This window comes from Corvus cornix, chromosome 1A (genome assembly GCF_000738735.6).
Source record: "Corvus cornix cornix isolate S_Up_H32 chromosome 1A, ASM73873v5, whole genome shotgun sequence".
Taxonomy (NCBI): Eukaryota; Metazoa; Chordata; class Aves; order Passeriformes; family Corvidae; genus Corvus; species Corvus cornix.
This window is the reverse complement of record NC_047057.1, coordinates 1,074,407-1,092,878: the sequence shown is the minus strand read 5'-3', so window position 1 is coordinate 1,092,878 and position 18,472 is coordinate 1,074,407. Positions and strand designations below refer to the sequence as shown.

General features: G+C 49.9%; 1 protein-coding gene across 29 annotated transcripts in view; it reads left to right on the top strand.

The window, feature by feature from the left end:
- LOC104695967 (collagen alpha-1(VII) chain-like) overlaps positions 1-18,472 on the top strand; it is a 91,782-nt gene that overhangs the window by 46,821 nt on the left and 26,489 nt on the right. For 24 of the 29 annotated variants that reach the window (XR_005604536.1, XR_005604537.1, XM_039571378.1 and 21 more), the window contains 19 exons: positions 606-668; positions 2,571-2,615; positions 2,836-2,907; positions 3,945-3,998; positions 5,209-5,247; positions 5,421-5,456; positions 6,181-6,306; positions 6,859-6,975; positions 8,380-8,493; positions 12,309-12,512; positions 13,250-13,339; positions 13,724-13,768; positions 14,320-14,364; positions 15,235-15,270; positions 16,042-16,077; positions 16,551-16,610; positions 17,214-17,339; positions 17,972-18,043; positions 18,192-18,227. Coding sequence is in view for 27 of the 29 variants with exons in the window: in XM_039571378.1 (XP_039427312.1) it covers positions 606-668; positions 2,571-2,615; positions 2,836-2,907; positions 3,945-3,998; positions 5,209-5,247; positions 5,421-5,456; positions 6,181-6,306; positions 6,859-6,975; positions 8,380-8,493; positions 12,309-12,512; positions 13,250-13,339; positions 13,724-13,768; positions 14,320-14,364; positions 15,235-15,270; positions 16,042-16,077; positions 16,551-16,610; positions 17,214-17,339; positions 17,972-18,043; positions 18,192-18,227 (1,416 nt within the window). In the remaining 2 variants the exon portion in view is untranslated. The remainder of the gene's footprint in view (positions 1-605; positions 669-2,570; positions 2,616-2,835; positions 2,908-3,944; positions 3,999-5,208; positions 5,248-5,420; positions 5,457-6,180; positions 6,307-6,858; positions 6,976-8,379; positions 8,494-12,308; positions 12,513-13,249; positions 13,340-13,723; positions 13,769-14,319; positions 14,365-15,234; positions 15,271-16,041; positions 16,078-16,550; positions 16,611-17,213; positions 17,340-17,971; positions 18,044-18,191; positions 18,228-18,472) is intronic. The other 5 variants (XM_039571406.1, XM_039571384.1, XM_039571392.1 and 2 more) reach the window with 4 other exon arrangements.

Here is an 18,472-nt window from a genome sequence, read left to right as displayed (position 1 = left end):
TCACAAACTTCCCAGATTTCATGGAATATTCTGAGCTGGGAGAGACCCACAAGGGTCATCTAACCCAACTCTTAAGGAAATGGGATCAAACCCACGACCTTGTGGGACAAACATCAAACAGAGCACATGAGGACCCATCCATGAGAGCTCAGCTGATTTAATTGGGAATAAAAACTAGAACATGGAATGGGAACTGATCCTGTGTCCAAGCCTGGATCCATCTCGAGTCTCTGCTAATTTAGAGGTGGAGAACCTCAACGGATTCTGGCCTGAGTGAATTCCAGGGATGACGGTGGAGTCAGGATGGATGAGGTTAGAGCTGGATGCTTTCCAGCCCAATAATCCCATAAAAATAATAATACTATAAGTAAATAAATTGAAACACTATAAATACAGATTATTAAATAAATCACAGTCAAATAAATATCAATAATAGAAATCCTACAATCCCAGCCCTTCGTAGCACAGGGTAAATGCTCTGAGCCCAAACCTCATCCAGGAGTGTGGAAGCAACTCCATGACCATGGATGTGCTGCTGGAACCTGCCCCTCAATGTCTGAAATGGGAATGCGAAATAGGAGCGTGACAAGTCTTGTTTCCTTTAGGGGGAGAGAGGTGAACCGGGATTCCCTGGAAAACCAGGAGAGGCCGGGCTGAGAGGAAAAGATGTAAGTAAAGGCAGGATCCAGGGGGATGGAGCTGCTGCTGCCTTGGGAATAACCAACAATCCCAGTTCTGCCCTGCAGTGACAAGCAGGACAAAGGGACAACATTCCTTGTTATTCAGCATCAGTGCCCAGAGCAGCTGTGGCTGCCCCTGGATCCCTGGCAGTGTCCCAGGCTGGGGCTTGGAGCAACCTGGGATAGTGAAAGGTGTCCCTGCCATGGCAGGGGGTGGGATGAGATGATCCCTAAAGTCCTTTACAAGCCAAACCATTCTGGGATTCTTTGATCAGGATTTTTGTCACTGAGTCACATCTGCTTGACATGGATTTAGCACGAGGTACACCCACACCAGCCCTGAGGGGCTCACTTCTGGTTCTGAGCCTCAGATGATCTCAACTTGGAAAGGATCCATAAAAATCATGGAGTTCAAATCCCTACTACTCACAGGACGGCCCGAATTATTCCCTCTTATGGCCAAACGAGGTGGGCCCTCACAAAACCAAGGTGGCCCCTCACAAAAGAAGATGGTGCCTCACAAAAACCAAGGTGGCCCCTCACAAAAACCAAGGTGGCCCCTCACAAAACCAAGGTGGCCCCTCACAAAACCAAGGTGGCCCCTCACAAAAACAAGCTGGCCCCTCACAAAAACATCCTGACTGGGTTCTGGAAATCTCTCCTGACCCCAGTGAAGAGCTTCCTCAGCTCCAAGGCCTGGGTTGATCCCTGCACATGGAATAGGATCCCTATTAATAGTTCCCTCCTCTTGGGACCAAACAAGGTGGGCCCTCACCAAATCATCCTGATGGCTTCTGGAAAACTGGATTTTTGTACACTGAGCTTGATGTCGCCTGGTCTGGAATATCCCTGTGGTCAGTTTGGAATATCCCTGTGGTCAGTTTGGGGCACCTGTCCTGGCTCTGTCTCCTCCCAGCCTCCCATGAATTCCCAACTTGGCTCCTGGAAAACCTCACCTGACCACAGTCAGTGAAGAGCTTTCTGCGGCTCCAAGGGCTGGCTTGATCCCTGGACATCAGGTGGGATAGGATCACCCAGGGAAATCTTGGAAAAAAAGGAAGTGGCTGCATTCCAACAGCCCTGACTTCGGAGTCGTGATTCCAGAACAAGAACTTTGAATTTCAGCAGGAAATGATGGTGAAAAACTTTTGCATTGTAGGGAGAACCAGGGAAGAAAGGCTCCTCTGGGACCAAGGTAATCCCGCCCCTTCCCGAGGCACCAGGAAAACAGCAGCTGGAAAATGAAACCCTTGGATTTGTCCTGGAGTTGATCCCTGATCATTTTATTTCCTGTTTATTTGTTCCCTTAAACGAGACTGTGGAGAATCCTCTTCATCCTTATTTTATCTTGGATTTCCCATTCCAAAAGGCTGGAACAGAAAGGCTATGAAAGAACTCAAGTCTAACTTTTTTTTCTGGGAGATGCAGAAGACAAAATGCCTCTAATGGAATCCCAGAATATCCTGCGTTGGAAGGGACCACGAGGATCATCTCCTGGCCCTGCACAGGACACTCCAGCAATCCCACCCTGCCCCTGAGAGCGTTATCCAAACATTCCTGGAGCTCAGAACAGTGGGATTTGGTGGCAATCCCCTCATCCTACCCCTACGTTTAAATATTCCAGCCACCCCACACCTTGTGCCCTTTTCTCCTTGTTTACGGGAATGCTGTAAAACACCATCCCTAATTTAAGACATCCCAGATATCCCAAAACCTGCCTCTATCCCAGTTTTCCAAGCATTAAGCAGTGCCAAAGAGATTTCACCTCCGTTAGAGCCCCTGGAATGGGTGATGGACTCGCTTGTCTCCCTTGAAACCATTTCCTCCAGGTGTAAGTGCAATAAAATTCCCGTTGCTTGATGGACTTGGAAAGCTGCTCCTCTCTTTTAGGGAGAAGCTGGAGTCCCTGGAGAGCCAGGAGTGAGAGGAATCAGGGTAATAATTCCATTTTTCTCACTATTATTATAATTTCGTGCCCTGGAGAGTGTTGGGGCTGCTCTGATTCCCTTCCCCATCCCAATGGGAGCCCTCACTTGGAAACATCCACTTCCAAAGATTCCTTTCCTGTGGGAAAAATAACATTTGCCTCGCTATTTTCCTTTTCTGAGCTTCTTGTGCTCTATTTGTTGTTTTTCCTGTCGATCTCTTCTTGCAGGGTCCTCCTGGACTCCCAGGGCGACCTGGAGAGCAGGGAATGAAAGGAGATCCAGGAGAACCCGGGAAGGACGTAAGGAATCCCTGAAGGAGCAGCTGGGGGAGGGTGGATTTTGGGAGAGCTTTTATTTATTCCCAGCATTATAAATAAATAATATTTATTTATTCAGATCGGGGTTGGATGGATCCAGCACAGATGGATAAATCCAGCAGAGATGGATTCGCTCCATCCTTTATTCATCCCCGTGGGAAAAAAATCAGGGAAAATATTACCAAGTTTCTCATGGCTTTACCTAAATCCTATTTGGGAGATTCCCAAAAATATCAAAGCAGCTCCTCACCCTTCTCCCACCCTTCTCCCTGTGGCCATCTTAACAAGAATTGGGAATTTAAATTTGTCATTTAATTATTTCATTTACTTTCTTTAATGATTTATTTTCTTTCATTATTGAATTTATTCTATTTAATTGTTCAATTTATTTGATTTAATTATTTGATTTGTTTTTAATTTTATTTATTGCTGCTGTTTATTTGGTGGGGACAGAGGAGAACACAAGGCAGAGCAGCAATTCCTGGGATATTTCTTTGTGCTGGGAGGAAAAACTCATTCCCAGACTTCCAAAGGGTGTCTTTGGATGGATCCTTTGCAGCCAGTCCTGCCAAATTCCTGATTTACCTGCAGGACTCATGTCCTGAGTCACAGGAAAAGTGGGATTGGGAGAAAAGCAGGGAATATCCCCATGGATCCGTCAGCCCAAAACAGATCCAATCCCAGGCTTTCCCGAAGAAATGATGTTGCTTCCTCAGCCAAGATGTGGTGGCAGGGAAATAAAGGCAAAATTAGGGTTGCAAAAGAGGTAGTTCCGTTATTCCAGATGGGATAGCAATGGAAAAAGGAAAAGCAGGAGAACTCCCAGGAACAAGAGCCCTTCTGGAGGTCAAGCTTCAAGTGAAGAGCAGAATTGCTCCAAATTTACCTTAAAAATGGGAATTAAGGTGACACAAGAAGAGGTTGGTTGGTCCCTCAGGAAAAGGTGGAGTTAGTGTGGGATCAGCGCACAGGAAATGGGAATTTTACAGGGGAGCTAACACATTCCTGCTGGTTTTCAGGGAGATCCTGGGAAGGACGGCCTGAGAGGTGAAAGAGGCCCCCCAGGCCCAAAGGTAGGTCCTGAGTCCATGGGGACATTTTTGTGGTGGTGCCACCACCTCGGGCAGGTCAGAGAGGAGGAAAACCTAGCTCAGGTCTCCTCTGAACCCCCAAAAGTTTGGGATTTCGAAGCAGAGCTCCTGGGGTGGGCTCAGGAGCTCGTGGTCACACTGGGGCCATGGTCCCACATCTCCATGGAACTTCTTTAGGAAGGAGCTTCTTCAGGAGTCAAACGGGATAAATTTCCAGGATGTTCACAGATGGTTCCTTCCTTTCCTCCTCCTGCAAGTTGAAGAGCACATGGAAAGGGGTGGAAGGAGGAATGCCTTCAGATCCCACACATCCGAGATCTTTAAAGGTGGGAACAACTCCTTCCTTAATGGAGAGGAAAATGCTGCAGGAAGCAGCACCAGGACAGGGAGATCTCCTGGCTGCCACGAGATCCAGACCTTTGGAAAAGCAAGGCTTTATCCAGGGCACGGGCATCCCAAGTTCTCCCTGGCACACCTTGGCTGGAGATGCCACTGGGGCCTTCCTGGTGCCCTTCATTCCACCGGAATCTGTCGATGCCGAACCCGGATTTCAGTGAAATGAAGCCCCTCAGAGAGGCAGCTCAGCCCCACCTCAGCAGATGTTCCTCACCCCAGGAGCCTCCAGGCTGGACCTCCCAAACCCCTGCGGCTCATCCACGATTCCATCTGTGCACGATCCAAAATCTCCCACCTGGAGATGGAATTCCATCACTGTGACCTCCTGTGGGAGCCCATCCCGCTGGAGATGTTGGACCCAGCCACGTGTGGGGCCACCAGCACCATGGCCACCTCCAGAAGGGACCACCAACCAAGGGGACACCTTGGCCGTTGTCCTCCTTGGTGTCCTCCGCACTGGTGGCACCGAGGGACCTCAAAAACCTTTCCTTTTCCACACTTTGTCCATGGGCAAGAGGTGGAGAAGGGGATGGAGCAAAGCTCTGGCCCAAATCTCACTTGGATGCTGCTCGTGGGCCAAACTTTCCCTACAAAATGCAGCTGTGCCTGTGTCCTCTGGAGGAGGGAAAGAGCCAATGGAGCAGGGTGGGATTCAAACCCCTAAATGGGATTTATCAGGGATTACGAAGCGGGCTGGTGGCAGAGGAAGGGTCACATGTGGGATTATTCCCCTTCCTCTTCTTGCTAGTCCTGGAGATAATGACGGAATTAATGAGTTGATCTCGTTTATTCCAAGGGAGAACCCGGCCCACCAGGAAAAGGAGTGGAAATGAAGGTAAATAAATCAAAATTTAATTCCATATAAATGTTGGTAGCACCTCCCTCTCTGTCAGGGATTGGGATGGCCGAGGGGACCCAATCTGTGTCCCTTTGGCCATCAGCCACCTCCAGGAGAAACTTCCTGGAGAGCAGAGGGGGAGAAGTTGGGACCCTTCTTTCCCCTTGCAGGACCTGGAGAGGCTTTTTGAAGTGTATGGGATCAAGGTAGGAGATCCTTTGCCCTTCCTCCTGACCATGGCTTTTCCATCTCTTCTCTCTGGAGTTCTGGAGGTGACATTTGCTGCCCCAGAACTCCCAGGAAGGTTCATTCCATTTCCTTTTCCAGGTTTTATTTAAATATTTCTGGGACAGTTTTTCTGCTGCCGTTTTATGGGGTGGGTGGTGGCTTTGAGGCCCCCGTGACAGCAACACTTGGGCCTTAAAGCTCCTCTAATTCCAACCTCAACATCTTCCACCATCCCAGGTTGCTCTAAACCCCATCCAGCCTGGCCTTGGACACTTCCAGGGATCCAGGGGCAACCACAGCTTCTCTGGGAATTCCATTCCAGCACCTCCCCACCCTCCCAGCCAAAAATTCCTTCCCAATATCCAACCTCAATCCTCTTCCAGTTTAAAACCTTTTTCCCCATGTCCCATCCCCATCTTCCCATGGAAAAAACCACTCTCCCTCTTTTTAAAGTCCCCTTGAAGTCCTAAAAAGGCCACAAATGTGGGGTTTTTATTTAGGATGGGGAGAGACCCCACAAAAGCTCCACGGATCAACTCCTTGATCCCAAACCTGTATTTAAACCATCCCTCAGCTGTCCCTGCCCTGTGAGTCCTTGGGAATCCATCATTCCTTGGTTTTGGGGTGGCTGCTCTTGGATTGTCACGTGTTGGGGACAGGAGGGTGGCACTGGGCTGCCTTACTGGTGTGCACTGGTTCCAGCTGGCGCTGCTGAGGGACCTCTCCAACGCGATGCTGCGGGATGGGCTGGATGGGCTCCTGTGGCACCGGGCTGGCTCTGGGACAAGCGAAACTTCCGGGGAAAACCAGGCAGCCGTGCCTGTCACCGTGAGTAATGCCACCTGCCAGGGGTGACGGACCTCCAGGGAACGAGGGAGGTGGGAATGAGCCACCAAAGGCGTCAGGGTCACCTCTGTCATCGAGCAGGTCACGGTGGCTTCAGAGAGGCTATGGCTGGCACTGGGGTCTTCGGGATAAAGGGATGGAAATGATTGATTTTTTAATTGGAATAAAGGAATCAGTCAAGCTTTGTTGTCCATAGAGGCCATTCCCAAAGCCACCAAAGTGTTCTTGTGCCCTCTGGGGGCTTTTGGAGTGGTGGGAGTGGGGCTGGAAGCACCAAAAGGGGTCCTGAGTGGGATCTCAACGGCAAAAGGGATCCCAGGGAGGGAGGAGGATCCTTTGGAAGGGAAGTTTGGATGTGGCTGGCAAGGAATTGCTGCCCACTCACCCCATCCTGGGTCAGAAATGTCACCAAGTGGGACAGAGGGTGCTGGAGAAAGTTGGAATGAAGCCACCAGGATCCAGCTCCTCACGGGTGTGGATCCTGGGAGCTCAGGGCTGTCCCTGTCACACCAATCCCTTGTTTTGGTGTCACAGGATCCACTGGTGTCCGACACTTCCCACCGTGTCCCGGCCGGCACCGAGGTGACAGGAGGAGGACAGAGCCTGGAGCTGGAGGTTCCGGAGGTGTCACAGTCTGGAGCATTCCCTGAGGTGAAAAGAAACAGCAGGAAAGATGAAATTGGGATTTTTACTGTGTCCAGCTCTGGGCTCTTCCAGTCAGGACGGACATGGAGCGTGTCCAGGGAAGGGAACGGAGCTGGGAAGGGGCTGGAGTGGCTGAGGGAGCTGGGAAAGGGGCTCAGCCTGGAGCAAAGGAGGCTCCGGGGGGACCTTGTGGCTCTGCACAAGTCCCTGACAGGAGGGGGCAGCCGGGGGGGTCGGGCTCTGCTCGCAGGGAACAGGGACAGGAGAGAGGGAACGGCCTCAGGCTGGGCCAGGGGAGGGGCAGGGTGGGCACCAGAAGGAATTTCCCCATGGAAAGGGAGCTCAGGCCTTGGCAGGGGCTGCCCAGGGAGCTTTGGAGTGCCCATCCCTGCAGGTGTCCAAGGAATTCCTGGATGTGGCACTCAGGGCTCTGGGCTGGGGACAAGGTGGGCATCGGGCACAGCTGGGACTCGATGGTCCTGGAATTCCTGTCCATCCTGGGATTCTGTGGATTGTCTCCTGCCCTGGCAGGGAGGTATCCAATCCTGCTCTCAGGATTTATTGGGATTGTCCATGCTGGGACTGCCAGAGCTCCAGGAGCGTTTGGACAACACTCCCAGGTTGGGATTATTGGGATGTCCTGAGCAGGGCCAGGAGCTGGACTGGATGATCCTGGTGGGTCCCTTCCCACTCAGGACATTCCATGATTCTGTGACTCCAGAGGCCTCATTTGGAGTATCCAGACTAATACCAGCCACCTGCATCCTGATTAACAGCTCCTGTTTATGGGAATTCAGAATTTATCCACAATTTTAAGGTGTCTCTCCATGCTGGACTTCCTGTTGGAGGCATCTCCTGGGCTTTTTTCTCCCTCAGTGGCTGGATCAGGATGATCCAATTCCTCAGAGACTTGGACAAGGTGGGACAGGATGCCCCCCCTCAGCCCCAGGCTCCTCCCGTGTCCTCAGGTTTTTCCCAGATTTTTCCAAACTGGATTAGGGCATTTTAGGGGCTTAAGAGGGGAGGTTTGCACCAAAAGACCCAATCCTGAAGCCAGCAAAAGTTGGGATTTGGGATACAGAGGCCCCAAAACTATCTCTGTTGAGCTTTGGGAGCCCAACCCAAACTGGAAAATAGGATTTGGGACCACTGGAGCATCCCTCCATCCCCCAGGGAATCCTTCCTTTTCCATTGGTGCCGACTGGATGGATGCAAAGGAGTTACAATTCCCAGAGCTTGATCACTGGAATTTTGAGGTTTGGCCCTGTTTTAATGGGAAGCTGAGCTGGAGAAAGGATGGGGATGCATGGATCAGTGTCAGGGCTTGGGAAAGGCTCCTGCTGTCCGTCTTTTCCGCTTTTTCTGGGAATTAATGGAATTTTGTCGGCATTTATCCATTCCCCTCTGCAGAGCTTGGCTGTGCGCCCACCACATCCAGATGATCCGCAGGGAAACCATTCCCTGGAGCTCCACCAGCCCTTGGAGGAGAGGCTGGAGGGACAACCTCAGCAGGACACCAGCCAGGTATGTTTTTCCAAGGATTTCAGACCAGTGATGGACTGGAAGGGACTGGGATGCAGATCTGAGTGCTGGGACAGCTTCTCCAAATCCCTGGCAAACGCCAGAGCTCCTGGAAAGGGCAGGATGGGAGTGAGGAAAAGCCCTTGGGAAATGTTTTGGTGGTTAATTCCGCATTTTTGGGGGGACAGGGGGGTAAAAACCCAGGATGATCCCTTTTTATCTGATCCCATCTGGCCACGCCATCCATCCATTATTTGGGATTGGCTGACTGAAGAGTTGATGATTCCCAAGACTTTTAAAACAGGAATAATGCACACTCCAAACAGGGAATCCAAAATATGCTCCCTACAAGAGATTTCCTTTTCCTTCCCACTTTCCATGGATGTCTCAGGATATTCCACAGATATTCCAGGATATTCCTGCTGTGCTCTGGAGCATCCAACTCATTTAAAGGGGAGGATTTTAGGGTTTAAGGAGGAATTTGGGAATTTTCTCTGATCCCTAAAATCCCATTTCCCTCTGTTTTCCTGCTCTCCTGGGCAGAGATTCCCATCCCAAGTCCTGCTCCAGAGCCAAGCACCAAACCCAGCACCCTCCAGTTTGGACATCTTTGTATCCCTATGGAATTCTTGGGAATACCCAGAGGCAGGACAGCAACAGCTTTAAAACGTGAAGGGGAAAATCCCTTGGATATTTCCTTGGAGCTGCAGGAACAGCATCAGCAAGGAGATTTTTAGGGATGGCAGTAAGGAAGGGAATAACTCCAGGTGGGAAGATCCTGCTCCAGGAAATCCCGCTCTGGTTTATCCAGTTTGCCGAACACTTCCCATCCCTTTATCCATGCCCTGGCTCGGGAATGAATTCCAGGGTTAATCCCGGAGCTGGAATTAACGAAGGCTCAGCAGCCACGAGAGGGCTCCCGGCTCAAACACAAAAACCTGGAGTGGGAATTGCAGCTCTGGAGACTCTGGGATGTGCCAGGAGCATCCATGGGCTCTGCTTTTCCTCCTGGATGCCCCAATGCCATTTGCTGGGAATGGTGAAGCTGGAGAAGCACCGAGGATGGAGCCCAAATCCCTTGGGTTTTAGGATCATGGAATGGTTTGGGATGGAGGGGATCTGGAAAATCATCTCATTCCATCCCCTCCCACTGTGCCAGGCTGCTCCAGCCCCAGTGTCCAGCCTGGCCTTGGACATTCCAGGGATCCAGGGGCAGCCCCAGCTGCTCTGGGAATTCCATTCCAGCCCCTGCCCACCCTCCCAGCCAGCAATTCCCAATTCCCAATCTCCCATCCAGCCCTGCCCTCTGGCACTGGGAAGCCATTCCCTGGCTCCTGTCCCTCCATGCCTTGGCCTCAGTCCCTCTGCAGCTCTCCTGGAGCCCCTTTAGGCCCTGCAAGGGGCTCTCAGCTCTCCCTGGATCCTTCCCTTCTCCAGGGGAACATTCCCAGCTCTCCCAGCCTGGCTCCAGAGCAGGGGGGCTCCAGCCCTGGGAACAGCTCCGTGGATTCCTCTGGAATCTCTCCAGCAGCTCCACTGGTGTCTCCAATAATCCCAATTTTCTCAGGAGCTTTATAAACATAGAACAAGTCCCACAGATTTTTTAGGACACTCCAAACCGCCTCAGCAGGATGGGATCTGCATCCCAAGGATGTTTTCCTTGCTTGCATTTGAAGCAAAATCCCTTAGGAGGAGGGAACAGCAGATTCCAAAGGCAGGGAAAGAGCTGCAGCCCCTCTTTCCCTGTGCTCCCACATCCTGGAGATGCCAAGGAGGGAATGGAGCCAGTTTTCCTGCTGGTTTTCCTGCCTTTTTTCATGCCGGTTTTCCAGGCAGCAGCAGCAGGAATCATGAAATTTCCACCTGTTCCAAGGTTCATGGAGCCTGGAATAGCCCAGGAGCTCCTCCCCCAGGAGCAATTCCTGGCAGGAGTTAATTGGAAGCAAAGGAAGCACTGGGAAGAGCAGGATGAGCCCTGATCCACGTGTCCGGAGCAGGGCTGGATACTCATCCATGGCTGAGCCGCTGCTTTGGGATTATGGGATCATCCCAAAAAATTCCTGCTCCTCCACCCCCCAGCTCCCCTGGATTTAAACTTATCCCTTTCCAGAGTTAATTAGGATAAACCCCCCTCATCTCCATGTGGATAAACCCACAATTGCTTCATTTTCCTCCCTGGAATCTTGGCTTTTCCCTATTTCTCCCTTTCCTTTTTTTGCGGGAATATTTTGGTTTTTCCTCTCCCTTTTATTTACGTTTTTCTCTTTCCTCTCCTCGTTTCCTCCGATCCTTTCCTCCTTCCCTCCTTTTCTCCCTTCCCTCTTTTCCTTCCTTTTTTTTTTTTTCCCCTGCCAGCAGCAAATCATTCCTTGAGCAAGGAGCAGCTTCCCAATTTTTCTTGGAGGCGCCTCGTTCCGGGAGCAGGAAACAGCCGAAATTATGGAATTAAAGGAGCCTCATTACCCCCAGCAATTCCCTGTAAATGGGATCCCAGGGCACATTCCAAACCTCAGCCAGGCAGCCTCTGGAATCTCTGGAATCACCTCCATGAGGATTTATGTGAATGAGAAGCATTTTAGAGCCATTCCCAAGGAAATGAGCCCAGGAAGGAGGGATGGGAAAATCCATCCCATGGTGCCATCCCTGGGAGATTTTCCCTCCCTTATCCCAAAAAAACCACCCTGGATTGGTCATCCTCACATCACCCATCCCTCTTTTATCCCTTTTTCCCTCATCTTCTTCCAGGAAAGAATTCCAGTTTTAATTGGCTCCAAATTGTTGGGTTTTTTTTTTTTCCTTGTGAGCCAGGAATTTGCTGGGTTCATTATCCATGAGGCAGAATTATCCCATGGTTTGTTAAAATCCAGGAAAACAGGAATTATCATCCCTGGAAACCTCACAGAGCTGCACTCACCAACATTCCCTGGAAGCTGAGGATTTACTTTCCCTGCTTAAACCATCTCAAAATCCCAGCCTGTGAAATGAATGGAGGTGAATCCAGATCTTCATTCCTACCAAAAAAAAAGTGGGAATATCCCTAAATAACTCCACCACATCCTGATTTTTCCTTCTCCTTCTCGTGCTCCCAGAAGATTTCAGGACTTTTAAGGCAAAAAAAATCAATTTTTGCTTTCAGATCCAAATATTCCCCAAATATCTGGCACAGGGAATAATTGCTGGGAATATTCTTGATAGGAATATTCTCATTTTTCCAATGGATCATTTCCCACTGCTGATATGGAAAAGCAGGAACAATTTAGGTGCCAGCTCAGGAATTATTTCCTTTACTTTGTGTGCCTTAAATATTCCTGGCTTATTCCAATTGGATATTCCAGGTGCAATAAACACGGAGTTGCCTGGGAATGGCTGGAGTAGGGAGGGATTTCGAGTTCCAAGCTGGAATTTTTTCGGTGGGGTTTTATTGCTTTGGAATGGCCGTGGATTCGTGGCCTGGTGATAAGCTGGAAAATGGAATCATGGAATTCTTAAGGTTGGAAAAGATCATTTTGGTTTATTGGTATTGATATTGATTTTTATAATTGGGATTTCATGGAATCACGGAAAGGGTTGGGAGAGATCCTCAATCCCATCCAATTCCATGGGCAGGGACACCTCCCGCTATCCCAGGTTGCTCCAAGCCCCATCCAACGTCACCTTGGACACTTCCAGGGATGGGGAATCCACTGGGAAACCTTTCCCAGGGCCTCCTCATTCCCTGGGTATGGAATTTTTTCCTCCCATCCAATCCAATTCTCTCCCCTGTTGGTTTGAAACCAGTCCTTGTCCATGGATTGGGTGCTCTGCTTCCCTTCCCACAGGAAAACGGGAATTCCAGCAATGGCTCCGCAATCCCAAGGCACAGATCCAGGAGATCTCCCAGGCATGAGAGACGCTCCATGAAGATCCCATTCCAAAGCCATCCCTGTGATGCAGGAGGAAGCAGTGACCCTTCCCTGGTGGCTCCAGCACCGGCTCATCCCCCCGGTGCTCCGGGAGCTCGGAAATTCCCGTCTGGATCCACGGTGAGCGATGGAAGTGCATCCCTCTTTTCCCACCCGGGCAAGGACACAATGAATGTGGAAATTTAGGGGTAAATATCCATAAATAAAGCAGGAAAGAGCTGCTGCAGGAGCGTTTTTCATGGACAAACAGCTCCTTCTCCATGTATTTATGCAGGGAAGTGAGGGAACGGAAGAACCTGGTTTTGGGGGAAAACAGAACAACTGGAATTCCCCTTGGAATGTCGAAGATATTCCCATGTGGGGGTGGTTATAAACCTGCCCATTCCTGACACACCTGGACAATTCCAGGGATCTTTGACACAGGATCCCAGAAATAGGAAAAAAAGTGGATTTTTATAAACTTTAAGAGTGAAAATTCCCATTCCCAAGAGTTAAGGATGGAAAATTTGGGATGGTTTTCCCACAAATGGATTTCTTTGAAAGCAGGGAGTGACCCTCACCCTGCATTCCCAAAAGGAATAGGAATGAGAGGAGCTCATCCACACCTTTTCCAAAGCCCTCCAGGAATTCGGGGGTTAAAATGGGCTGTTGCCAGAAGTCTGGAATGCCTCAGGAATTTCTCAGGAATTCCTTGGTCCTGGCAGCTCCCAGATGTCTCATCCAGGCTGGAGCAGATCAGGAGCCTGGAGGTCACCCCAAGGATCCTGGTGATCCCTGGAAACCCCCAGCTTCCCTCTGGGATTCCCCCCTTGCTTCCTCACATCCCGTTCCTCAGGGCTGTCTTTTCCATGGCTCAGGGAAAAGCTTTTCCAGCTGCTCCCACACTTCCCTCTCCTCTCTTTGAATCCAAGGCACATCCAGGCCCTCATCATCCGAGGAGAATTAAGGTGTGGAATTCCTCCTGTCCTGCTCTTATCCCAGGGAGGAGGCAGCTGCTCCTTTCTCCCATCCCATCATCCCATCCCATCCCATCCCATCCCGTGGATCCCACCCCGTCCCATCCCATCCCATCCATCCCATCCCATCCCATGGATCTCATCCCATCCCATCCCATCCCATCCCGTGGATCCCACCCCGTCCCATCCCATCCCATCCCATCCCATCCCATCCCATGGATCTCATCCCATCCCATCCCATCCCATGGATCCCACCCCGTCCCATCCCATCCCATCCCATCCCATGGATCTCATCCCATCCCACAGATCCCATCCCATCCCATGGATCCCATCCCATCCCATCCCATCCCATCCCATCCCATTTTTCCCTTGCAGAAGGACAGAAGTGGCCCAGCTGATCCCTTCTCCCACAGCCCAAAGGTCAGTGCTTTTCCCCCTTTTTCATGCACATTCCCGGGATAATGATCCATTTTCCCAGAGCTGTCTCACTTTTTGGAAACTGAGGAATCACAGGAAAAAATCAGGAAATTCAGGATGGAATCAACAGTTTTGCCATTGGCATGAGCGGAAATTCCAGGATGGAATCTTTCACGGCTGATGCAAACATGGAATTTGCGTTTTGGGAATCCTCAGTCAGTTCAGCCTCTGCGGATTCCTCCAGTCTCCTTCAAATCCATGGAATTCTTTAACATCTGCAGTATCCTGGGATAAGGAAACCCTCAATTTGTCGCTTCTCCCTGCCTTTCGCTCCAGGGATTTGTGCTTTTCCCTCTGCACTCCCACTGCACAGGATAGGACATTCCCAATCTATTCTGGGAATGCAAGTGCTGGAAATCAGGGATTCCCCCACGGATATTTGCCAAAAGCTGAAGCAGGAACCAGAGCAGCACCCCCCTGCTCCAAAGAGGGAAGGGAAAATTCCTTGGAATCATGAATGTTTGGGATTAAAGGGATTGCCGGTTGTTTTCCAGGGAGAAATGGGAGCTCCTGGAGCCCGTGGAGACAAAGGAGAAAAGGTAGGGATGGGGTTTTCCAAGCTGATCCTTTGAAACCAGAATTCCCCGTGCTGAAAGGGTCTGGAAAGGGGAAGGCAGTTGGGAATATGCTTATGGAGAGGACATTCCGATCCAATGGAAACTGGGATTGGCACATTCCTACCTTTATCCCTGAACCTTCCTGGGGGTTTTGTTCCCCACTTCCGGCAGTTTTCCCATACAAAGGATTAAAGGTTGGATTTCGTGATTTTTGAGGACTTTTCCGACCCAAATGATGGAATTATTGTATCCTACAATTCCAGAAATTCACGGGAATTCCCAATGTTCATTTTCTGCTAGATAAGCTAAGATAAGATGATAAGATAAGATAAGCTAAGATTTACTTTCCCTGCTTAAACCATCCCAAAATCCCAGCCCGTGAAATGAATGGAGATGAATCCAGATCTTCATTCCTACCAAAAAAAAAAGTGGGAATATCCCTAAATAACTCCACCACATCCTGATTTTTCCTTCTCCTTCTCGTGCTCCCGAAAGGTTTCAGGACTTCTAAGGCAAATAAATTCAATTTTTGCTTTCAGATCCAAATATTCCCCAAATATTTGGGGACTAAATATTTTGGGAACTAAAAGAGGGGATGGACAAGGAAAATCCAGCCCTGGCACGAGGATAGGGATGGAAAAAAGGCCACCAAAAACCTCATTTCATGGCCACTTTGGGCCGGGAAAATTTCTAGGGAGCAGATGGCAGATCCAGCGGGATGGGGCATGGAATTTCGGGAGAAAGGGAGGGTTGGGAAAAGGCAGAATCCCATGGGGAATTTTGGATGCAATCCTGGGAAAAGGGAGGAAAAGAGGGAAGAAAAGTGGCTGGGAGGGGAATTTTGTCTTGCAGGGACAGCCTGGGGACGTGGGAGAACCTGGAGAGAAGGTGAGTGCTGGAATCAGCTCCAAGGGTTTTTAAGGAATCTTCTCCAAGAGGAGCCTGGGTGGGGTTGGATCCAATCCCAACCCTGGAATATCAATGGATGAAGTCGAAGGAATTACAGAGCTGGGGTTGAACCTTTGTCCAGCAGGATTAATGAGGGCAAACCAAAAAGATGGATATAAAAATTAATTCTTTATTAATAATTCATACTTCATTAATAAATAATACAATAACGAAACAGATTCTTAATAAGTATTAACAATAAACTAATCATAATTAATTATTAATAGAAAAACAATTTACTAATGATTAATTGCTAAATATTCATTAATGATAATTACTAGATAATTATTGTCTGGTTGTTTATGAATAAATATTATTAATGGGTAATTATTAAGAAGTAATTATTAATAAATAATTAGACAAAAATATCTTTCTTAATCAGAATTATTCATTATAGAGAAGCTGAAATTCCCAGGATAGGACAGAACAGTTCATGATACCACCATTAATTAATTAATTTAATGAATTAATAATTAATTATTTAAAAGCAATTATATCAAAATTAGCCCCAAAACCCCAATAATGGAAGTAGAGGTTGATGTCACTCACCCAGACAATGACCTGAAGTCCCCTCTCATCCCATCACTGATTTCCTTGGAATTAGGGCGTTTTCCCAGGATTTTTCCCCACATTCCAGGCAGAGAATCCCTGGAAATCTCTGTCTCAGGGGTGACAATTCCATGACCTCGGATCCCTCTCTTCGTTCCACAGGGCACCAAGGGAGACCGAGGGGAAGAAGGTCAAAAGGTAAAGTTGGCACCAGCCAGGGGGGCCTTTTCCTCCTTTTCCCATATCCCACATTCCCACCTCGGGATCAGTGTCCAGGTCACTCCTGAGGAGTGGCCAGAGCTGGCTGGGGACCAGGAGGAGATTCCAGGAGGAGATTCCAGGGGGAGATTCCAGGAGGAGATTCCAGGAGGATCACATGGACAGGCCACCTCGGGGATGAGTAACGCCAGGGAATGGGTCTGACCCAGAGTCCTGGGATACCATTCCCGGCCGTATTCCTGCTCCCTCTTTTCCAAAGCTGATTCCCAGCAGCTTTGTGTCTCCAGCTCAGATCATCCAGAGGAGATGAGAGTTCTGTAGGAACCCTTGGAATGGGATCAGCTCTGTGGGATTTCAGCTGGATCTCCATGAAACAGCATGAACAAATTCTCCCTGTCCTGGGTTCACACTGGAAGGAGAATTCCTGATTTTTCCTGACTTTCCTTTCCCAGGGAGAACCAGGAATTGGGTTCAGAGGTCCCATCGGCCAGGCTGGGCCACCAGGATTTAAGGTATGGTTGAATCTCGCTTGGATTTTTTTCCGTGGATTTTCCTCTTTGTCATTCTGGTTTTCCACTGCTGGGTGTGGAGCATGGAAGTGCCTGGAAAGAGAAAGCACTGAAATCATCCTGGAAAAGCAGGAGAAGGATTTGGGAGAGAGGGAATGCTCTGTGTCCTCCAAAGGGCCATTTCAGAGGGAGATCCTGAGGATAAATATCATGGAATCATGGAATGGTTTGGGCTGAGCTCTCTGCAATCAGCAGGGACATCCTCAGGCTGGGAAAAAAAAAATCCAGGGAATTGTGGGCTCAGCAGGAATGAGTTCCAGGGATCCCTGGGATGTTGGAATTCACCTCAGGTCAGGAGCTAAAGGCTCTCTCCTTGTTTAGCCGTGGAAAAGCCCTTTCATCACCAAAACTCGGGAAGAAAAGACATCCCAAAGTTCAGTGACAATTCCTCCAGCCCTTGGATCTCCTCATGGATCAGGGCTGGAAGCGCTGTCCCAAATTCCGTGGTCATGAGAATTCAAGGAGACATCCCAGCTTTTCTCCAGGACCTTTAGAAGGACAGGAGATCCCACCCAATATCCCAATTCCTTGTGATTCCCTCACCAGGGCGAGCCAGGGGCCCCGGGACCTCCAGGAGCTCAGGGCATCCAAGGAATTCGCGGCAACGCCGGCACTCCCGGATCCCAGGGGGACAGAGGGGCTCCGGGTGTGCCCGGAATTCCAGGACAGAAGGTGAGGGGACACCATGGGGTGTTTGTCACCTCAGGGTGACCACAGTGAGCCAACTGTCCATGCCAGGTGGATCCTGTGGGTCAAGCTCCCACAATTCCAGGTCTTCCTGAGCCTGGAGATTGTCAGGGAAGTGGGAACAAATCCCAGTTGGAAAAGGGAAGGTAGCGGGAATGATTAGAACAGTGGGATGGTCCTCAGGTTCCAAAAGAAAGGAGTGGAGCTCCCAGGAAGTTGTTCTTCCTGGGAATTTTATGAGGTGACTGGAAAGGAAAGGAGTGGCCGTAGCACGGGGATGGCAGCACGGAATTTTGGGGTCATTGATCCCTGGGAAAAGAGGGAGGAATCCCAGAATCCCAAGATCACTGAGGTTGGGAAAGCCTTCCAAGGTCACCGAGCCCAACCCGTGACCAATCCCCAGGGAGTGCAACCTCCAGGAATTCCTTGGACACCTCCATGGGGACTCCAGACTTCCCTGGGCAGCCCCTGCCAATGCCTGCTAACCCTTTCCATGAGGAAATTCCTGCCACTGCAGGGAACACCTGGATCACCATCTCCTGCTTTTTGTCTGGATCAGGGAAATCAGGAGCTTTCCCATCCGTGTGTTCTCCTCTCAAAGGGTTTTTGTTTTCCAGGGGGAACGTGGGAGGAGAGGCCGGAATGGATTTCCTGGGCCTGTGGGACCATCGGGATCCCCAGGAAAAGAGGTGGATTTGACATATTCCCTGTGCCTTTTGGGAGGGATGGATGAGGGATCTGGGCTGGATGGGCTTTCCTGTTCTGGAATGTTGGGATAGGAGATCACTGAGCAATTCCAAAGGAAATCCTCCCTTTTATTTTGTTCTCCTTTTCCAGGGAATTCCCGGGACACCTGGACCCAAAGGGAACAAGGTCAGTGCCACGCTCCCAGGAAAGTCCCAAGCTGAGATCCTGGGATGGGAATGGGACAAATCCCTGCTTTCCTCTGGCTCCTCATGCCTGACCCCGTCCTTCTTCATCCCATTCCACCCTCACTCCCTTCTTCCCATGGTTGCTGGAGCCCCCTCCAGAGAGAACAGCAGAAAATCCATGGAATTGAGTCTCCTGAGTCTTCCTTGGACTTCAATCCTGGCCAAACTAATCAGGAATTGGGTGGT